The sequence below is a fragment of the Ptychodera flava genome, chromosome 3, assembly GCF_041260155.1.
Source record: "Ptychodera flava strain L36383 chromosome 3, AS_Pfla_20210202, whole genome shotgun sequence".
NCBI classification, from domain to species: Eukaryota; Metazoa; Hemichordata; class Enteropneusta; family Ptychoderidae; genus Ptychodera; species Ptychodera flava.
Genome location: NC_091930.1, coordinates 35,122,943 through 35,144,016, shown reverse-complemented (window position 1 = coordinate 35,144,016; position 21,074 = coordinate 35,122,943). Strand labels below are relative to the sequence as shown.

The 21,074-nt window shown below is 38.2% G+C and overlaps 1 protein-coding gene and 1 non-coding gene across 2 annotated transcripts in view; one reads left to right on the top strand and one right to left on the bottom strand.

Annotated features, from left to right (window-relative positions):
• Positions 1 to 16,825, bottom strand: part of LOC139129892 (coatomer subunit alpha-like) — a 33,740-nt gene extending 16,915 nt beyond the window's left edge. Inside the window, exons 1-7 of the mRNA XM_070695583.1 lie at positions 16,638 to 16,825; positions 4,496 to 4,609; positions 1,891 to 2,045; positions 1,591 to 1,667; positions 1,044 to 1,153; positions 491 to 606; positions 10 to 109 (exon numbers count right to left, since the gene is read on the bottom strand). Of these exons, the coding sequence (XP_070551684.1) occupies positions 10 to 109; positions 491 to 606; positions 1,044 to 1,153; positions 1,591 to 1,667; positions 1,891 to 2,045; positions 4,496 to 4,609; positions 16,638 to 16,677 (712 nt within the window). The 5' untranslated portion in view covers positions 16,678 to 16,825. The remainder of the gene's footprint in view (positions 1 to 9; positions 110 to 490; positions 607 to 1,043; positions 1,154 to 1,590; positions 1,668 to 1,890; positions 2,046 to 4,495; positions 4,610 to 16,637) is intronic.
• Positions 16,826 to 17,272: 447 nt separating this feature from the next.
• Trnam-cau (transfer RNA methionine (anticodon CAU)) lies at positions 17,273 to 17,344 on the top strand. Its single transcript has one exon. It is a non-coding gene; the product is annotated as a tRNA-Met (tRNA).
• Positions 17,345 to 21,074: the final 3,730 nt, after the last annotated feature.

Below are 21,074 nucleotides of genomic sequence, written 5' to 3'. Positions count from 1 at the left end.
CAAACTCACCATTCATTCTCCACATTTTGATGTACCTATCATCAGCTCCTGATACTATCAACGGCATGGTAGGGTGAAATGAGACCCAGTTTACACCACGGTCATGTCCCTGCCATCAAAATAACAATGCTCAGTCCAGTTGGATACAACATATCAGGAATACTTTCAGTGGCCCCCTTTTGGAAGTTTATATTGCAAGAGTATTTGGGATAGTGACAAAATAATTGCCAACCAAAACTTGTATCTTTTCAGTGACTATGTGAACCTTGCATAGGCTCTGCGAATGTCTCATGTGAAAAATATATGAAAAATCTATACTATTTATAAATTGAACTGGTTGTACTCTTTTCAAACTGCAGACAAGTAGACACTGTTCAAATCTCATGTACATGCAACTAGGTGCCTTTTTTGACCAGAGTAGATATCATTTTCAGCAGTGATGATTTTGATGAAGTGCCGTGTCCTCACATAAACACATAATAAATCTCACCTCCAATACATGTTTGACGACAGCGTCAGATGTACCAAAGAGATCCATCTGTCCTGGTGTCTTCAGATGATCCTCAAGACCACCTGGCCCTGGTGCCACATTCTTTTTTCTCAAGCCTATGAAGAAAATTTTTTTCTAATATTAGATGGACATACAACAGAATTACAGTGATGTCAGAAGGAATGGCATGCAGAAGATAAACATTGCAGTCTACACGCCACTAGTCCCTGGAGCAGGTCACAGAAAAATACTATCTCTTTGGTGTTTTATTTTATAATTACAACAAAGAATTTAAAAGTTTGTGACCTTTCAACTTTTCTTATGTTGCACAATAAATTTAGGTAATGGAGTGAAAGCTGGTGGATGCTGTTACCCCCATCTTACCATCAGTGTACTCAACTCATTTGCATAAACTGTCCCAGAAAATATGGAGCATGTGTGAAGATTATACCAGGCAGTGGTTTTATGATGGTCTCCATGGAATGTCACGCACGCCCTCTATGGCATGTCTGATAAGCACAGTTTAGGAGCCAGGCTGAGTTGAATCCCTTACCTGAGATATCCCAGACTCTGACTGTTTGGTCCAGAGATGCTGATACAACCAGATCTTCTGACGGATGGAAGTTGGCACACATCACGTAATGATTGTGACCTGTCAGTACACTGTGGACAACGACAAAACACAAACCATCAAGTAAAATTCACACAAGTATAAACTAAGATAATTTTTTTGAGGTAATATATGCCTTGAAACAAAGTTTTAAACTTGAAATTCAAAGTGGCCACTATACCCTGTTTTAACTCTGTGGGGAAAATTAAATTTTCTATTTTCATAGACATGAAAATGGTGGGAAGAGTCATAGACTTCAAAAAGCTTCAAGGCGAGTTTACATTAAGCAGAAAGCACAAAGGCAGTATTGAGGAAAACTGAGGATTTGTATGTGTCTCTGAGGTACATTCTACCTTAATACAACCATCACAAAATTAAGATTTGACGATGTCTTCATACAATGGAAGGATACAGAAGGTGAGCATATCTATAAAGAAGAGTAATATACATCGCTGTGAGACATGGTCATGACGTCGTTTATACAACTTACCAGACACAATTCCTGCTTTGCCAGTTCCAAATACGGATAGTCTGGTCATCAGATGAACTCAGAATCCACGGATATTCCTGGAAAGGGAAGATGATTAACGACATAAGACTTGATGACAGTCTAGGGTCTTGTCAAACAAATGGAAAAGTATCAATAACACTTGGTGCACTTGTAATGCATAATGTATATGCTGATATACACATTCCTGCACACCGTTCTTGAATATTCAGAATTTAACAAAATTCTTCAGGCCAGTACACATAGCACTGACATCTGCCAGGGCACTCGATACAGACTTACATGGTGAAAGACAGTTGTTCTGATGTAATCCAAGTGTCCCAGCAGCGTGAAGAGGCAACGTTTCAGCTTGTAGTTCCACACTTTTATCTTGTAGTCGTCGCCACCAGAGACGAACAGTGGCTGTTGGTTGTGAAAACAAATCCCGCGGACTGGACCTAGGGTGAAGAAATACACACAGACTCGGCTAAGTAACGCTTTCTGCTGACTCGGCAAATGAGGAAGTGAATACTAGTAGTATCTGGCAGGTTTTGGGTTATTGCTCAAAGTAAGGTAACAACTTAGTGCAGTCAGTCACAACAGATACTTTGGATACATTCAAACAAATTTTCCATTCACTCAGAAAGAGACCACAAAATAAATTAAGATAAAAGATACAACAGTTATAAAAAAATTTGGATCAAGTTTCAAGCACAAAATAATGACATGCTGCTTGATAGAGCTGTTTGGCGATTACTTTGATGTCTATGAAGCCGGATTATGTTATAACATACTGTCACATATGATGTATGATCTGTGGAAATTACACTGTGTAAAAAAAATAGTGACAACATCACTGTTCGCTCCCATATAGTTATCAAAACAAGTCAACAATTGTATGAAACATGGACATACATATACAGACAGACTGACATACACAGACTGGCACAGAGTGATGACATTGACCCCAAGTATGCCTTGGCCCATGGAGAGTGATAAAGATATAACAAACAGCTGAATGTAATGATAAAATAGTTAAGTATAGGCCTATACAGGCACTGAGAGTGAATATGTTACAGCAATTCGATTAGTTTCTTTTCCTTTTCTACTTCTGTGATAATCTTTAAGACAATCAATCTGCAAGGCAGTTTATGTATTGACAAATATGTTATCTTTTACAAGCACACAGTAAACTGTTCTTGATTTTTCATTTACAATATTTGACATAGACTGAAATACATGAGATGCAACCAATGTTTACACTTTGCCCATACACCAGATACATGGAGAAATTTCAACATACAATCATCAACTCAGAAACCCTACAGGAAAAAATAAACATTGTTTTCTTCCAGAACAGCTGGTGCATCCACATCTGGAACAACTTACAAACTTAACCAATTACACAAGGATGATGACACAAGAGATAAAGTTAAACTGTGGTGAACTTGACTATTCCTTTCAAATCCTTACCTAACTTTACATCTTAAACTAAAATACACTGCATGGTTAATTGTGCAAAAAAATATGGTACATCGGGGTGGACCATTTGATAAGGGATGGTGTCTGGAAGATCGATGAGGTACATTATCTTTTTTATCCGATCCATTGTACATTCTTTTTTTCCCCACTCTCTCACCTTTTCTTTTTGTCAAACCTTCTCTGGCTGAATTTTTTTGGCTTTGTCTGAATTTTTTTATTGGCCATTTTTTTAATTTTTTCACAATCCGCCAGAATTTTTTTAACCGCATTTCAACACCAAATACAGTTTACTATATCAAATGCTTACTAAATCACCACATTATATACTCTTAGTTCCAGTAGGTATAAAATTACCAAAAAAATCTTAAAAATACAAAATGAAAGATATCCCAGTAAAACTGAAAGTTTCGCAAAGTTGTCCAAAAAATTCAAAATTCCGGATTTCAACTTAATTTCAATATATCTTATTAATAAAAACCCTAAGGACCGGTTTACTAAATATCAAAGCAATCAGACTGGTAAATTTTGAGAAACAAATTTTTTGACCAAAAATGAGAAAAATTGCCCCCCAAAATACAAAATTGCAGACTTCATCCTAATTTTAAATATATCTAATCAACATAAACCCTAGGAACCTGTACACTAGATATCAAAGCTACCAGATCAGAAGTTTTTGGAGAAAAATTTTTTGACCAAAAAAGGCAAAAATTGCCCCCAAAATAAAAAAAAAATTGCCAGTTTCAACATACCTTCAATACATTATACAAATACATGTATCAAAGCTATCAAATCAGCAGTTTTTGGATTAAAAAATTGGGAAAATTGCCCCAAAATTACAAATATGACAATATCAATACAATTTGTACAAGCATGACTGAGGTCATTCTGAGGAACATGAATATTAAGTTTCATAGCAATCAGACGAGCGATTTCAGAGAACAAGATTTTTTTACTAAAAACGGAAAAAATACCCTAAAAATACAAACATGCAAATTTCATCCCAATTTTTGCACACATAATTTAGAATACCTAAAGAAATCTGCATACCAAGTTTCAACCAAATCTGACCAATGCTTACTGAGTTTTAGCCATTTGCAGGATTTTTCCTTTTTTCACCCTCATTTGCATATTTTTGGCACTGACATGTTCATTTGAACAAATTCACATCTCCACCCCTAGGTGCACCTGTACACCAAATACTAGGACAGTAGGTGCTACGGTTTAGGAGTTTTTGATCCGGACGGACTAACAGACATACATACATACTTACATACATACACACAGACGCCATTTTCCACCTTATACGAATACCTCCCATTTGCATATATACATATGCATATATGGGAGCGTAAAAAAAGGACAGAGAGACTTTGACATGGCTATCTGATGCAAAATATATGAACTACTTATAGCTATGGTAACTCACCATCGTGTTCATCAAACTTGTCCAGAAGTGTACACATTCTGTAATCCCATAGCTGAATAATGCCATTGTGTAAACTGGCCAGGATCCATGGTCTCTTTGGATGGAAGGACAATCCTAGGGAGGAAAAAATAATAACATAAAATTTATGTGTACTGCAACAGCATCTACACAGAGTTGTTGGTGAGAACATAAGTTGGTAAATGCTATCCAGGTTGCTAAATCCCTTTTGAATGAGGGAATTCATACTGCAATGCTGAAAAGAGTATCAATGGGAAATAAGTGACATCAGCCCGTGCTCTTCAGTCCAAAGAAAAAATACTGCCATCACAGAGAATTGTAATGTTCAACATTGAGGAAATGTAGTGGGCACAGGGCTAACAATTGATCTTGTAGACAGAGCATGCAGCTCATTGCAATTACTCTAAAAATTTCACACTTTTTCAAGCCTTTCAGTATTTTTGCTGAATATTACCAGGGTTCCCAAATCATTTGACTGGGTTCCTATTGATACATCAATGATATAAGTTTTGGGGACACCTGCAGAAATGTCACTTGGGTTCCCAAATCATTGCCAATGCTTCCCAACCTTAGCGAAAACACTGCCTGCGTACTTCACTTTACAGCTTTGACAGATAAAAGCAGAGGCCATTAACACATCTTTGAGTCTCTGTGAACAGCATGAGGGCTGGGGGTGCTTCCTGTACATGGAACGTCTATATACAGCTACTATACAGGTCAATGGAAGTTACAGCCATAGTCTGTAAGGGACCACTGAAGATTAGTGGACACATTTTTTTCCATTTGTTTTGGGGGTTTGAATGAGGATGGACTTCTTCATGGCCACTTCACGAAGACTGTCAACTTGACAAAAACCTTGGATCGTTATTCTTGTTGTGATAAACTTTCAGATCCCGAGGGTCCATGGGCAACGACTAATGCGCCAGTCAATGTAAACCCCCATCCCCCCACCTCGGGCAATACGGGAAAAATGTGGGGGATTAGACCGTGTGTGCCATGAAACTGTGCCCGAGGGGGTGGGACAATTGCCTCGTTTTGATCCCCCTATTCCTTTGACGGACAGGCCCAGAATATGTTCGTAAATAACTACGCATGCGCACGTATGCAGGGCCTGAAAATTACCCGAGGTCCCGGACCAGTGTTTTTATCCCGAACCAGTACTAATTACCCCTAAAAGTCTGCAGACCAATACAAAAAAGGAGCCAATTTATTTTGCAAGGGAATGTCCAGTGCTTTTCCCAGATTGTGTTCTAGTGTCTTTTGACGAAAAATTAGAAACTACGTCCCCCCCAAAATACCGAAGTTACTGAAACCATGATGGAGGTAGCAGAGACGCACTAAAGCCAGTTACACTAAAACCAAGAGCCCATTAAATTGAGAGACTACGTCTTATAGGTACAAAATTACAATAATTATCGCGTCTTTAAGTCGATCAAACATTTAAAATTTAGTCTATTTCTTTCATCACAACATAAACTCTAAAGGAAAATCAGTTACTCAATTACAGTTTGCGATTCATGATATGAGCCAGGCGATGTGCGTCCACTAGCCACTGCACTGCAAAAATCAAATGACGGGCCATGCACGTACTCATTTTACATGTAAAATTTAATGTGGTAAAAACCAGACCATAGCCTCAGCTAAAAATATCAGCAACCCCAAAATGGTGTGAATATATTATATCTCTGCTATTAAAGTAGTATTTTGCAGTAAAATTCTCTGGAAGGAGTCTCATTACAACTTTCCGATCGTCCGTGGCAAGCAAGCTTCTGAATATTTAGAAGGTCACCATGCTGAATTCTCTATATAGTCAAGACCCCCTAGCTCGATTGTAGTTGACCTTAACAAGAACCGTCTAGCTTGTCAAAACAGCGTTGCAGCAATTTGCTATTGCTATCAAAGGAAAAAGAAGTTCCTCTCAGATATTTGTGTTTTCAACCTATTTTTTTACAATTTAAATGGAAAAGAATCAACCGCTGGGCAATTATAAAAATGAAGTGAACTTTATAGCAATAGTAAAAAACATGTCAAGTGTGTGTACAAGAACTTGAGAAAACTACCAAGTAAATGTTTATGCAGTGTGTCTGTATTAAAAAGATTGGCAGTTTATGCTGTATGTAAATCCCAAGCAAATCTGATAGAAATGCATATATAACATGAGTATGAGAAATGAATCATTCTTGTATTGTTATGCAAATTTTTGAGGACCACGGTGGATTTTACCTTTGGACCAGTGAAAAAAAACAGGTCACTGGTCCTGGGACCAGTGGGAAAAAACAGAAATTTTCAGGCCCTGGTAATGGATGTTGTTGTTCAGAGCGGGTAGCATGGCGAAAGGTGGCTGCAGGGTTTTACATGACGCGCATTTCTGCGTCCTTTACGCATAAAACCGGACGCAGGACCCCTCAAAAACTAAACCACGCGTCCCTTGGGACGCAGCAATATCTGTTGCTGGTGTACACCTTGCGAAGCTGCTGAACACGTAAAACACATCCCAGTAAACCTTACCGACCCCGTACTTTAACCCTTAAAGTGCCGCGTCGGTTTATAAACCGACACGGCATTCTCGCTCTCAGCGCCACGTCGGTATATAAACCGACAGTGATTGCGTTCTATGCTTATGCCTAACTTAGCTATGCATTGCCGAACTCAGCCAGAAGGAGGGTATTCCTGACCCTTTGAACCCAGTTTAGTACCATATAAGGACTAAAATAATGACATCATGCAGCCTAACAATCGAAAATTCCAGTAATTTATGCGAACTTTCTTCAAAAGAGGTCAGCGGTTTTCATGAATATTTAATCAGGTCTGCAGTTTCACCCGTACGCGGATACGGCCACAGTGCATTGAACGAAACATGTACGTACGTTTTGAAAGCTTTACCATGCCGTAGACACGGAAGACAACTATATTATGCCAAGCTACTGCCCTCTGGGTGATAGAAATGATAGATTTTACAGTTTTTTTGAGAATATTTTATGGAAAAATGACGCGATTTGGTGACCAAATCGATCGCGATAGTGAACTTCGAACGTATCGGCGGCCAAGATGGCGGCACTGTGTGATGCCTAACTCTCGACATGGAACCCGAGGTTAAGGTTTTCGAAGTCCAAAACATGCAAGATTGAGAAATTTGTAAGGATTCGGTTAAATTGAAGTGTATTTTGTGAATTTTCAAGCGTTTGACTGCCAAAAAGCCCCTTTAAACTGTTGATATTTGACCTCCGGCCGTCCTGAAGCGAGACGGCCATAACAGTCGACCCGGTTTGTAAATGAAATGTAGTTGTTCTGAACTGTTGACATTGCGAGACATTTCCTACGTGTACGCATTTTTTTAACTGAAATAAACCGGACATGAAACTTTTTTCTCGATACTTAGTGGTTTCTTTCCATTTTGTGGCGGATTTTGTGGCGTGCTTGTCAAAAAATGTGATCAAACTTGGCAAACGGATTGACTAGTATGTATGGTAGTACGAGTCCGTGACTCGATAAGCCACAGATAGTTACACACGCGTACGTGAATTAAACTAATGTAAGTTGGGTCAAACACCAAAATTAATCGATAAAAAGGTTAGTGAAATGTGTTTTTGTCTTCAACTCTTCATTATAGTTATACAGGCGGTTCAAACTATACAGAGTCAGTTGAATATGCCCTATAGTTGTGTGCATGTGTTGCACAATAGTTACCCCTCCATGTACAATATGGAACCTTGTTGTCTCTGTGTATGCAAATTAATACTAATTGAACACAGTGAAGACCATGGCATTGATAAACTATAAAACATTTTTGTGAAATAAATTGGGACCCCATATTTTGATGTAGGACTCCCATTTTCTAACACCAGGAGTCCCAGGGACTCTCAAAAGTTAAAAGTGATGTAAAACCCTGGTGGCTGTCAAGGCCGTGTGGGCCGGGTAAGCAGCTTTTCAACTGGCTATTGATGAACGCGATGCAGCAATATTCAGAGGTGTGTATGACAGTATATTTGTGATTGATTGCTTAAATATCGATAACTAAATAAATGATATTCATCCGCCGTGTATTCTTATTTTTTGGAAAACTGAACATACCATACGCAAAATTTCCCGCATTTTCCCACGTGAGCGTGACATTTCGGATGTTCACGATGTGTCATCGACATGGTCCAGCACTGAAAAGACCTCCGGGTCAACTCTATTTTTGACAAGCGACCTAGCGGCCGATATAGCTCCGCTGTGTTTATGTACAGAATAACTATTTTTGACACATGTTGATGAAGAAGGTGGAAATCTTTGATAACTCAATGCAGTGGCCGGGAAAAAAGTGGCTAAAATAAGCTGCAAAAATACAAAATTGAAGATTTCATCATACTTTGAATATATCACATTCGATCATCCCTAAGAACATGTCAACCAAAGCTATCTGATGAGTAGTTTTTGAGAATAAAATATTCTGACCAAAAATGGCAACAATTGAACCCAAAAATAAGCAGATTTCATCATAATTTCAAAATATCACACTTAGTTCATATATAGAAACCTGTATACCAAATTTCAAAGCTGTAAGACCAGTACTTTTTGAGAAACACATTTTTTGACCAAAAATGAGAAAAATTGCCCTAAAATTCAAAATTGCAGATGTCATCATTATTTCAATAAATATCATTTAGTTCATCTATGGAAACCTGTATACCAAATTTCAAAGCTATCAGATAAGTAGTTTTGGAAATACACATTTTTGACCAAAAATGGCAAAAATGCCCAAAAAATACAAAATTACAGATTTCATCAGAAATTCAATATATATTACTAAGCTTATCTGTAGAAACCTGTATACCAAATTTCAAAGCTATCAGACCAATACTTTTGAGGAACACATTTTTGGACCAAAAATGGCAAAAATTGCCCCAAAATTACAAAATTGCAGATTTCATCATTGTTTCCATAAATATCATTAGTTCATCTGTAGGAACCTGTATACCAAATTTCAAAGCTATCAGATGAGTAGTTTTGGAAATACACATTTTTGACCAAAAATGGCAAAAATTGCCCCAAAAATACAAAATTACAGATTTCATCAGAAATTCAATATATATTACTTAGTTCATCTATAGAAACCTGTATACCAAATTTCAAAACTGTCAGACCAGCACTTTTTGAGAAATACATTTTTTGACCAAAAATGGCAAAAATTGCCTTAAAAATGCAAATTTGCATATTTCTGCACAATTTGAACAAATCTGAAAAAGATCATCCCTAGGGACATATGTACCAAATATAAAAGCTATCTGACTGTAGTTTTGAAGAAGAAGATTTTTAAAGATTTTTTTACCAAAAATGACAAAAATTGCCTTAAAAATACAAATATGCAAATTTCACCACCATTTTAACAAATCTGATTTAAGTCACCCTAAGCAAACTGCATATCAAATTTCAAAGCAATCGGACGAGCGGTTTCAGAGAAGAAGATTTTTTTACCAAAAACACCAAAAAATGCCCCAAAAATACAAATATGCAAATTTCACCATGATTTGAACAAACTGAAGTGAGGTCACCCCAAGTGAACTGCATATAAAATTTCAAAGCAATTCGACTTGTGGTTTCAGAGGAGAAGGCAATTGTTGACGGACGACGACGGACGCCGGACGCCGGACGACGCCGGACGCCGGACGCCGGACGACGACGGATAATCAACCTAGGGACGACGACGGATAATCAACCTATTTGATAAGCTCCGCGTCGCTGACAGCGGAGCTAATAAAGCTTAAGGGACAAAGTCAGCCATTTTCATGAATTTTGTTTGATGCGATATACTACTTATTTTGTTTGACATGTTAAAAGATACTGAATGAATGAGTGACCATACATATATTCGACCCCAGTTTTATACAAATTAAGTAAAACCATCGCGAAAACGAATTAATGGTCATGACCATTAATTCATTTTCGCGATGGTTTGCATGTATCGTGTCTAAAACCGGGGTCGAATATAGCATGGTCAGCCATTCTTTCGGTATCTTTCGACATGTCAAACAATATAAGTAGTATCTCACATCAAACAAAATTCATGAAAAATGGCCGACTTTGTCCCTTTAAATTGCTTGTGTATTTGGAAAACATGTTCGGTCACGACGGATTCCTTTTTATGTCCGCTAAATGTATTATCAATTTTATTCATGATGACCCATATAGCTAAGGAAACAGTTCTGTTTCATCAGTGTGATCATTCTGATCATCTGTTCTGTTGAGTTTTACACAGTATCTTTCTGCCGTGTTTTATGATGAATAAACACGGATTATTATGAATTTTCATTCCTCTGCTTGTTTTAAATCAGTGCATGACTGATGTAGAATGTGTCATTGTGCTTGTAGCATGAGAGCGAGAAGACAAAAAAGCTGCACTTGTGAGATTGGACATCATGTATCTTGTTTATCAGCTTTAATTAGTTTATTGAGGCGACACGTCTTGTGTGATACATCTGGTGTTTTGATCTATTTACATCTGTGTTTTATTTGTTCTAGCCTGAAATATGTTTATGCCTGACAACATACAAGCAAACTAGACTGAAAAATATTGTAAATTTTTGCTCCAAAATAGGTGACGTGACTGTGACACCTCAACACTTTTATCTGGTCACAGTATAAGTGGCTGAAAAACAAATGCGAAAAGTATGTTATTTTTTGGATCTATTTGTGTTGATTGTGATAGACATTGTGAACAGCATAAATGTCACAAAACCCTGTTTTAAATGATAAAAATTGTTCTAAAGTTGAACATGAACTTTTTATATTGATGCAGGTTGTTTACGACATGAAATGAAAATTCCAAAGAGTGGTTGTGTGTAGGAATTTACAAATTCCCCACCCCCGTATGTGGGGGATTTACTTGGTTTAGGTGGGGATTTTCCGGATTGTCTTGCCCCAGGGGGTGGGGCATTTGGCAGATTTCACAGGACTAATTTCCAAATCCCCCACTAAACCCCGAGGTGGGGGGAGTGGGGGTTTACATTGACTGGCGCATAAGCCACTACAGAAGCAAGACTACCTATGGGTCAATGGTTAGGGCACAGGCGACCCAATAAGTACTACTGAGTTTTTCAGTGTTTTCTCTATCATTTTCTCTTCTTTCTTCATGCTCTGAATGATCGGAATAAATAAAATAAATGGTTTATATAACATAACCTAGCCTCTGTGACTCTTTATTTATTTTACACTCCATTACAAGGACGTATATCTCTCATACACACATGCTGTAATTAATTAGTCAACACAACTAATTATGCTAATCCGTGGACTTATCAGGGATTTTACGGGTTGGTCAACATCGCGAAAGATAGGAATGGTTACTAAAACGGGAAGGTAAGAAGCTCTCCTGAAATGTGTCCAGAAATTACCAAATTGCGGCCAGTCATGACCATTTATCCAAAATCTACTGCAGCCAATGTATTTCGATGGCCGAGGGGAGCCAGCTACTCTTATTTCAAATGTTTAAATGGTCGCGAACAGTGCAAACCCTGCCAGTGCCTTGCCTGCAGTTCATGGCATGAGGACGTCCGTAAAGCAGGAAGTCGGAAGTTGAAACCTTTGACCTTTACGTTGTTTATATGTGGGCAAACTTGTAAACATATTTCCCAGGGACAAGCCTGATTTTGACTAGGGTCAAAGTTCGTGTGGTTAAGCGTGGTTCTCTCAATCGGGCGGTGTTGCTAAGGTTTTGTCTGCCCACCGTCCGTGGGTGGAGGGACGGTGGTCTGCCTAATGTCTGCCGTGCGTTCTCGATAATTTTGCTGTATTTTTTCTCACAAACATTGGAAATTCGTTTAAGTTTTAAGAAACATTTCGTTCATGTAAGGAAATCATATAGCAAGTACTTCTTGCGCTGGTGCAAACTCTACGAAATATTATGATATCAACGATGTTTTCCATGATAGTTTACAAGGTGTCTGTCTAAATTCGCGGAAATCATCAAGAATATCTAAAAAATACTACACGTAATTATGACTACATTTTGTATGTGTAGAGGTGTTGTTTGCCGTTCCGAACGTATGTTCTACACGTACGCGACGTATGGTTATCACTAACCAGCTGATGATGGAACGTAATTACGTGTAACTAAACTTCTCCATAACGATATGTTACCGGCAGACATGGAGATAATAGCGAGTGAATAGAAATGACAGTGACTGGTTTAAAAATTCACAGTGCTGGTAAAAATTCTCACAGGCTTCTTAACGTAGTGGCCGACATCATCGGTGATGTCAGTTTGTGTTTCGATGTTGCGAGGTCACCGCTCAGGTGACTTTAGAGACGGGCTACACTGAGCCTCGTCAATCGCTTGTACGCCAGAAAAAGAACGGTCTGCGAGTAGCCATGTCGGAAAAAGCTGGAAAAACGGCGATAGCTTGGTGATTTTCGAGCGGATTTCTGGTAGTGGTAGGCTCCTAATAACCATGTTGTCGATGAGTGTTGGCAATTTGGGTGGAAAATATGGACCCAAAGCTAGCCTAACAGTATAAACGAAGTTTTATAGCCCGTGCGCCGCTTCTTTCGGGAATTTTGTGCACTAACACTGCATAAGGCACGATTGAAAATCGATGAATTCCTTAGACTAGTAGCGACCATGGAGCTAGAAACTAGCTCTTTGTAGCGACCAACTCTCTTTTACTATGCGAAAAAAGTAACCGGCGACATTAACTCTTTGACGCCGTACAGTCATTCTAGTCATGAGCTTGGTTGCTACCGTACACCAGAAAATAACCGACTTTGACGTCAAAGGCCTTTTGCTGGTACGTACTTTGAGACAGAAAATAACGATATGTTACCGATAGACATGGAGTTAATAGCGAGTGCAGAGAAATGAAGGTGACTGCACCTGGTTTAAAAAAATTCACAGTGCTGGCCAAAATTCTCCAGTGTGTGCTCCTGCTAATGTGTCACCATTGTGCCTTGAATCACGACGCGGTTTGTAAATTATACTTGGTATATCATAGACTCTCTATTCTCGAGAGTCTATGGTATATACACTCCCAGAAAACGACGACGTGAAACATACATCTATATAATTTTGTTGAAAAACTCATGAAACGGCAACTCCGGCGATCTTTTTCTGCTTGGTCGGTCGATACTTTCTGGGTGGCATTTGTTACATGGAGCAGGACCATATCTGCTTAGTTATGTGAGAATTTGGCGCTTGGCAACGAAAAGCATGCGCGTTTCCAGCGTTCCTTTCGATCTAACTTCCCGTTTATTTTTGAATAATGAGCAGTGTTTGTTTGCGCATATCATGAATATATAAGCGTCCACTAGGTTTACGGACGTCCTCGGGACATGTTTCCCAAGATCTTCATACCTTCTCCTTTTTCATTAACATCACTATCTTTCCGATGTTGACCAACCTCTGATAAGTCCACGGATTAGCATAATAAGTTGTGTTGACTAATCAATTACAGCATGTGTGTATGAGAGATATACGTCCTTGTAATGGAGTGTAAAATGAATAAAGAGTCAGTAGGTTAGGCTATATAGTCATTTATTTTATTTACTACGATCAGTCAGAGCATGAAGAAAAGGAGAGGGGCTGACAGTGACACAGAAAACTGAGAAAAACTCAATAATAAGCTTATCAATATGTATGGGCCGCCTATGGTTGGGGTAGTACACATGGTAGTTCTGCTGGGCTAACACTAGGGATTTTAGGTCACGTGACAATTGTGTTGAACGTACGCGTTCGATGCAGGTCTAGTCCGAACTTTCGCGTTAATTCTTAAATAGACCAAATAATCAGAGAAAATGAAACTGTAGTGTTGAAGATTATTATTTTAACTTCATTTTGGGAAATTTTCACTTTTGTACTACGATAAATGGCAAAGCAGCACGACTACAAACTCACGCGTACCGGCGATTTTGGCGTCCATTATGAGCGTTGTGCCGTGACCTCGAATGTCCCGCGAAGGAGATCGAACATATACCTCTTTGATAGGCTCTCCGCATGACTTATTCTGATCGCATCACTATTTTTTTGGGTTGGTACGAAAGTAGAGATCATGGGCTTCTTTTGAGGGGGCAAACGTTAAAATCGGCGGAGAAAAACTCAATCTGTGATCAAACTTTGTGTTTCGTTTGTGTTTTTTGAAAGAAAATATTGATTTCCTTAAACGTTCGGCCCCAAAATTAATTTTATGATAAATATTAATTGTAATTCTGCAATAATTACGAGTCTGACGATGCGAAAAATGATGCTTAAGGCCCTTTTTAGCGAGTATGGTTTCACCCCAACTTTACATCCGGGCACTCCCAGGAATCACATACAAGTAATCGGCGCTAGCTTCGCCGCATGTTCTGTGTCAGGAGGTCTAAGCTGAGTTCCGACGTTCATGATTTCGCAGCTAGATTTGTCTGATTTCTTATCTAACGCAAGGAACTAGAGAAATATACTTTACCCTTTCAAACGTTATCTTGTTCGAAGTAGTTTGACTTCCGGGTGATATTTTTCGATAGACACTGAGTGAGAAGTTGTCAAGCCAGCACTGCACTGCAGTGTAGGCATACGCACGAGCACCACACTTTGCCGATACTATACTGAAATTTTAGTTTCTATCTTTAGTTCCCGAGAAGGGGACTATTTTGTTCTCTCTGAAGAACAAGGCCATAGATTATTAATTTGTTCTTTCCTCATTGATGGTGTCCCGGACTTTGAAAAAGTTGTATTTATACTGGTTTGTATTTCGGACCGCTGACTTCGACATGTTCGAGGGTCTATGTTATTTCCGGGGCAGCTTAACTTTGCATCCAGTTTAATGCAGTTGTTCATTCTATAAATGCGTGTTGCTGTTTTACGGCATTGACAAAGGGTTGAGAACGAAGTTTTTTTGACTTTTTGGAAAAGTTCTTTGTTTTAACTTAAAATCGACATTAATCAGACATATTTCATAATCATTTAATAAAAGTTGTAATCACACAAAAAAATTAAAAAAAAAATTCGAAGTTCAAATTAAAAAAAATCTAAAAAAATATTTTGATAAATTTAAATCAAGTTCTAAAATGTCACAGGTATCATTTGATTGTTTACAGGTATTGTTGTTTATTTGTTTACCTTGTAAATATAAATCTAAACTTTTTTCACATATGCAAAGTAAATATGATGGAATATGATTATCATATTTCTGTAGATGTTCACGATACATAATGCATACAGCGATCAATGTCACAGGTATCATTTGATTTTTTACAGGTATTGTTTTTTTGTTTACCTGTAAACAGCATTCTAAATAACCTTTTCACTTATAAAAATTAAAAACCATTGAACATTTCGTCAGCAATATCCACAAAAATTTCATCAATTTTCAATAAGAAATGCTTGAGTTATTGCAAAAAGCACAAGAAATTGCAATTCTAGTTTCCTCAAACAATGTTCAAAATGGGGTCACCTGGTGGTTATGATAACTACAGGTGTCTACCATGGCATAATTTCTAAATAGGAGAAAGTTTTTTTTCAAATTCAACAGGACATATCTCTGCATGTACTGAACCGATTTTCATCAAACAAAATGCAATCAATTGGTCTTAAAGAGAGCTTTCTTTTGATATATAATTTATTATTATTGTAGTTGTCTATCAATTTCATGTAAAATCCCTACTAATACCAATACACTCTCTATCAGATTTCTCCTGAATCAGCTCAGCTGATCGTCGAGTGCTCCCACGACCTGTACGCTGCGTTTACACAGTCGTACCTCTGAAAAAACAGAGCACCTGCCGCTCAAATATCCCACCAGTCTACATGGCTTGCCCCTATGAATTCTACATGGATTGTACACTTCGGTAGGTACGATCCGATCTGAAACCCTAGTGTACCCATTGATAGTCAATCAGAGTGTCCCCACTTCCGTCACTGAGAGGCCTGATTGTCCACCCAACTTAACTTGGAAATATATGGAAAAGGAACGCACAGAATTACTGATGCTTTCTCATTCTGAACTCTCATTTTTCTCGGCTTTTAGTTGTTTCTTTTGCGATAAGAGTTATGACAATGTTTCAGAACAGTCAACGTGTACTTAGGTGATCATCAGATACATGGTTCGTCTGCATGTACACATGACTGTAAATATCTCTGCGGAAAACAAGAAAATATCTCTAAAGATCATACCTTTGACTCTCGCTGACTTTGTCTCAAACTTTGTCAGCATGGTGGCTGCTTTGTATTGGATTTCTCCGACCAGGTAATTTTTAAAAGGCTACAAAAACAGTTGTAACTTATTCAATGAAGCCGGTGACTTCCAACCAATATGGCTGCCACGTCACTTGCGAACACGTCTACCCACAATACACCTCTTTGAAGTTCGCCCTCGCACGTGTTGACTGTTTCAGATGGAAGCAAACGCTACAGCTGCGCTGAACTGCAACTCATAATACTTTTATCTCTGTAAATAATCATATGCAAGTGTTGACAGACTACCTCACCTGTAAAGCAAGAACCTTATGTCATAGTTGTTTCTTCGACGAAATCTTACATTTCAGCTAAAGTGACAGTAAAGCTTTCTGAAAGTAAATTTGTGATGTCTAGCTAGTCTGTGGAGTTGCACCGAAACTGCAAAGAAAGATGACCTTGCATGTCTTACACGTGTCATGAAAAAAATTATAGAAGCCCCTCACATAATCATCGTCAAGAACATTCATAGATTTTACCGTAAACCGCCATAGAATTATACACTGCGTGGACAAATTCGTGCGAAAAGCAATTCATGAAATAAATATTGCATTGTTTCCTCTCCTGAACAAGTGAGCAGAGTGGCGCAGCGGAAGCGTGCTGGGCCCATAACCCAGAGGTCCATGGATCGAAACCATGCTCTGCTAATGGCTTTCTTTTTTTTGTTTTTGTATTATTTTCGTTTCACTTTGTTCATACTCTCCAAAGCTAACGATTTCTATTTACTCCGTTGTACATTTATTATTAGTTTTATTCATTTTTCCTACATATTTCAATGAGACATTTTATTGAGTACAATATTTCAAATGTCAAATCTCACCCATAGAGGGCGTCACACGTCTGATTTCTTCTCCCTACATATACATATTGAGTTTGAATGATGCACAGTTTATTCGGCATCAAAAGAGTGCATTTATACCGGCAAACTGTAATGCGCGCAGCCCTGTTCTTGGTAGAAAAATTGTTATCGTACATACATAAAACTGGTAACTTTGCCACAAGACATTAAAACCCCACGCAAATTGACAAATTTCTAAATATTTCTAAAATACATTCCCGTAAAACGGTCACCAATTCATGCAAGCCTGTCCGGTAGGGTATAGAAGTTTTGATACATAAAGATCCTCAGGATCTTCCAAGACAAGTTTCCTTCCTTCCTGCGATAATCCCTGTACACAAAATACCCGGTACAGTAACGTTAATTTCTGTTCCCTCTAGCATAGACAAGTTCAATTTTACTGTCAGTGTCCCGGTTGTGACGCTCTCAGAGAGCATGGGCATCCATGCGCTTGTTCCACAAAATTTGAAATTACCCATATATCTGGGATTTTTCAACAAAAAGACACCCTTCTTTGAGAAACATAGGAGACAATAAGACCTAAAATACCCCTTACTTACAAAATCCAGGAGAGGGGGACGTAATATTAGAGTCAGGTCAATGCTGAATTATGATATTGTTTTCACACATATTAAACAGAGTCTGAAAGAAACTGTTAACTTTGGAACAATAGTGTCAAACTCTTAAATTCATTAGATTTAGAATCACAGTTTTACAAAGCATAGGAAGCGCACTATGAAACTGTTGGTGAATTTGAGTGTCTGATAGGTATTTCCTTGGATATTTCAAACTTTTCTCAGGCCAGGTTTGTGGAAAGATACCCCTTTTTTCGATTTCACGGACCCGTGATAGGGAATAAAAAACACTCCCTTCCCCGTGATTTTAGGAACACGCCTACGCATGGATACCCATTTCCCCAACAGTCACCACCGGGGTCAGTGTTTCTCATGACCAAGTGTAGATCACGCCCCCGGATCACGCCACTATAGCAAAAATAGTATAGCCAGCTTCTTGAGAACTTATCTGAACTGCATGGGCTTTAGTTGGTATTCAAACGTAATTTAAAACATATATCAAATCACAGTGCGCATTAGCCGAAGAACTCACCACATGCACATTGCTAGGAAAGATGAATTTCTTAAATGTCACATGTTCAGTTTGATCCACTATTTTCCACTTTCCGTGGCATCATTTTTGTCGATTTATTGACGGCAAGCAAAGTAATATAGTCATTGAAATTTCTTCGACTTTTGCGATTTAAAGTCATAGCCTCCGGTACTGTTTTTGACAAATAAACAACTGTGAGATGTGAAGACGAATGTAAATAACTAACTATTGCATACTGCCACAGTTCAAATGACCATTTGATAGTCTCATCAAACGTGACGCCAGATAAGCTGCCATCTCCAACTATTTATAAAGCGATAATTATCATTTTATCCGATACATCCTTGGAAAAGTTTTTTCACTTCAAGCCCGACTTTCTAAACTTCAGCTTATTATAAATTTAGAACGCTATATACAACGTGATATTTATCGTTTTTATCCGATATATCACCATGAAAGAAAATGTCACCCATCGAAGAACGTTCTAAACTTCAGCTAATTTAGAAAGTTTAGAAAGTTTAGAACGATATTTAGAACAAGCTAATTGTAGCTAAACTTTGTAAGTTTAGATTTAGATTTCGATACTTCTAATTTAGCTTTCCAAACTTCTAGCTAAACGTTCTAAGTTTAGACTTTGGGACTTCTAATTTAGCTGTCTAAACTTTTAGCCAAACTTTCTATAAACGATAAAACACAATGCCGCCCCTTAATGCGGGTAGAGTCGTGAGTGGAAATGAGTGCAATAACTATCATATCATATCAGACCAGCCGTGGTGGGGTGGTGTGCAGAAATGTTTGACCATTGAGTATGCAGGTGTGGCAATCTGACTCAGCGTACCGTAACAAAGTGTAATGTTGTATTGAGTATTGGTGTTGAATGGACCTTGAATTCTTGTCAGGAAAATCTTACAGACTCTGCAGTGAAAAGGGGTCAGTAGAGAGCTGCAAGAGAAAACAATGGTTTTTGGGAATAATCAGGTCATACTGATCCAGAGGACTGATCGCACGCTGGTATTGTAACACTGCCCCATACATAGCTGTAGTAATTGTAGCCCACGAGCCTTTGTTTGCTGTTTTGTGAATAGCCAACACGGCAAACCATAGACAGTAGAGGAGGGAGGCCCGTGGGCTGTAATTATTGCAGCTACTCTCTACAGAACCGTGAAGGTGCCCTAAGACGTGGGCCGTTCGTTTAGGGAGCCTTCAGTAATCAGGGGGGTGGGCGCGGGAATTTCGCGCACTCCTGTACCATAAAATTAGACCCACCCCGCTATCCTCCTGTCTAAAATGTGACCTTCCCCTTGTCCGACATTCTAAAACTTTACCCCCCCCCCCAACTACTGCAGTATTCTCCCCTGGAATAACTAAAAAAGTATCAGCTAATTTACATAACAGTTGGTTCAATTGTTATGTTAGGGACAAATTACAGAGGGGAGGGCTGGTGTTTTTGGAGGGACAGTCGCAATTTATCACGCAAGAATTTTTGAAGAGATATGGTATTTCATACAGTTTAGGGAGGGTCACCATATTTTGTGCACCTACAAGAAAGAAAGATGTGGCTGATTTAGTGCTTCATCCAAAAATAACAAATCATAATACATGGAGTCTATCAGGCAAATTATTGACAATTTACCCACACAAAACATGCTATATCCGTATTTTATACATGTTTGATAATGTATTTAAATGTACGTTGCTTGAATAGGGAAGTGAAATGAACATTTGTGTAAAAGAAATTGATTTCTGAATTTCATCTAAAAAGTTGGTTCACTATCCATGGTGTCTATGATGAAATTATGAATAGTTTTTTCCAATACAAAAATAGGTAAATCTTTGCATTTGTGTACTCTTGATTATTGATATTAATGTTCTTGATTAGACTAGAGTGGTTACAAGTCCATGGTTGTGCAAGAAATTTGATTTTGGAATTTCACCAAAATGTCGATTCACTATGCATGGCGGTCTATGATGAAATGAATAATTTTTTTCAGTACAAAATTAGATAAATCTGTGCACTTTATGTATGCTGGATTATTAGATTATTGTTCTTGATTAGACTAGAGTGGTTACAAGTCCATGGTTGTTCAAGAAATTTGATTTTGGAATTTCACTGAAATGTTGATTCACTATGCATAGCGGTCTATGATGAAACTATGAATAATTTTTTTTCAGTACAAAATTATTACGTATTTTGTTGGTGATTTTCTATTCAGGAAATATCACTGGACAATCAAAGTTTTGGCCATAAAATCATCTTCTGTTAAAAGTGACCCTCCCCCAAGATACATATAGGTTTATAAAAAGTGACCCTCCCCCTTGGACTGTTTTCTAAAAGTGACTCTCCCCCAATTCCCCTGGCCCACCCCCTGTAATTACTGAAGGCTCCTTTATGCAAAATAATCGAGTTTGTGCGAGTGTTGGTGAAGATCCTT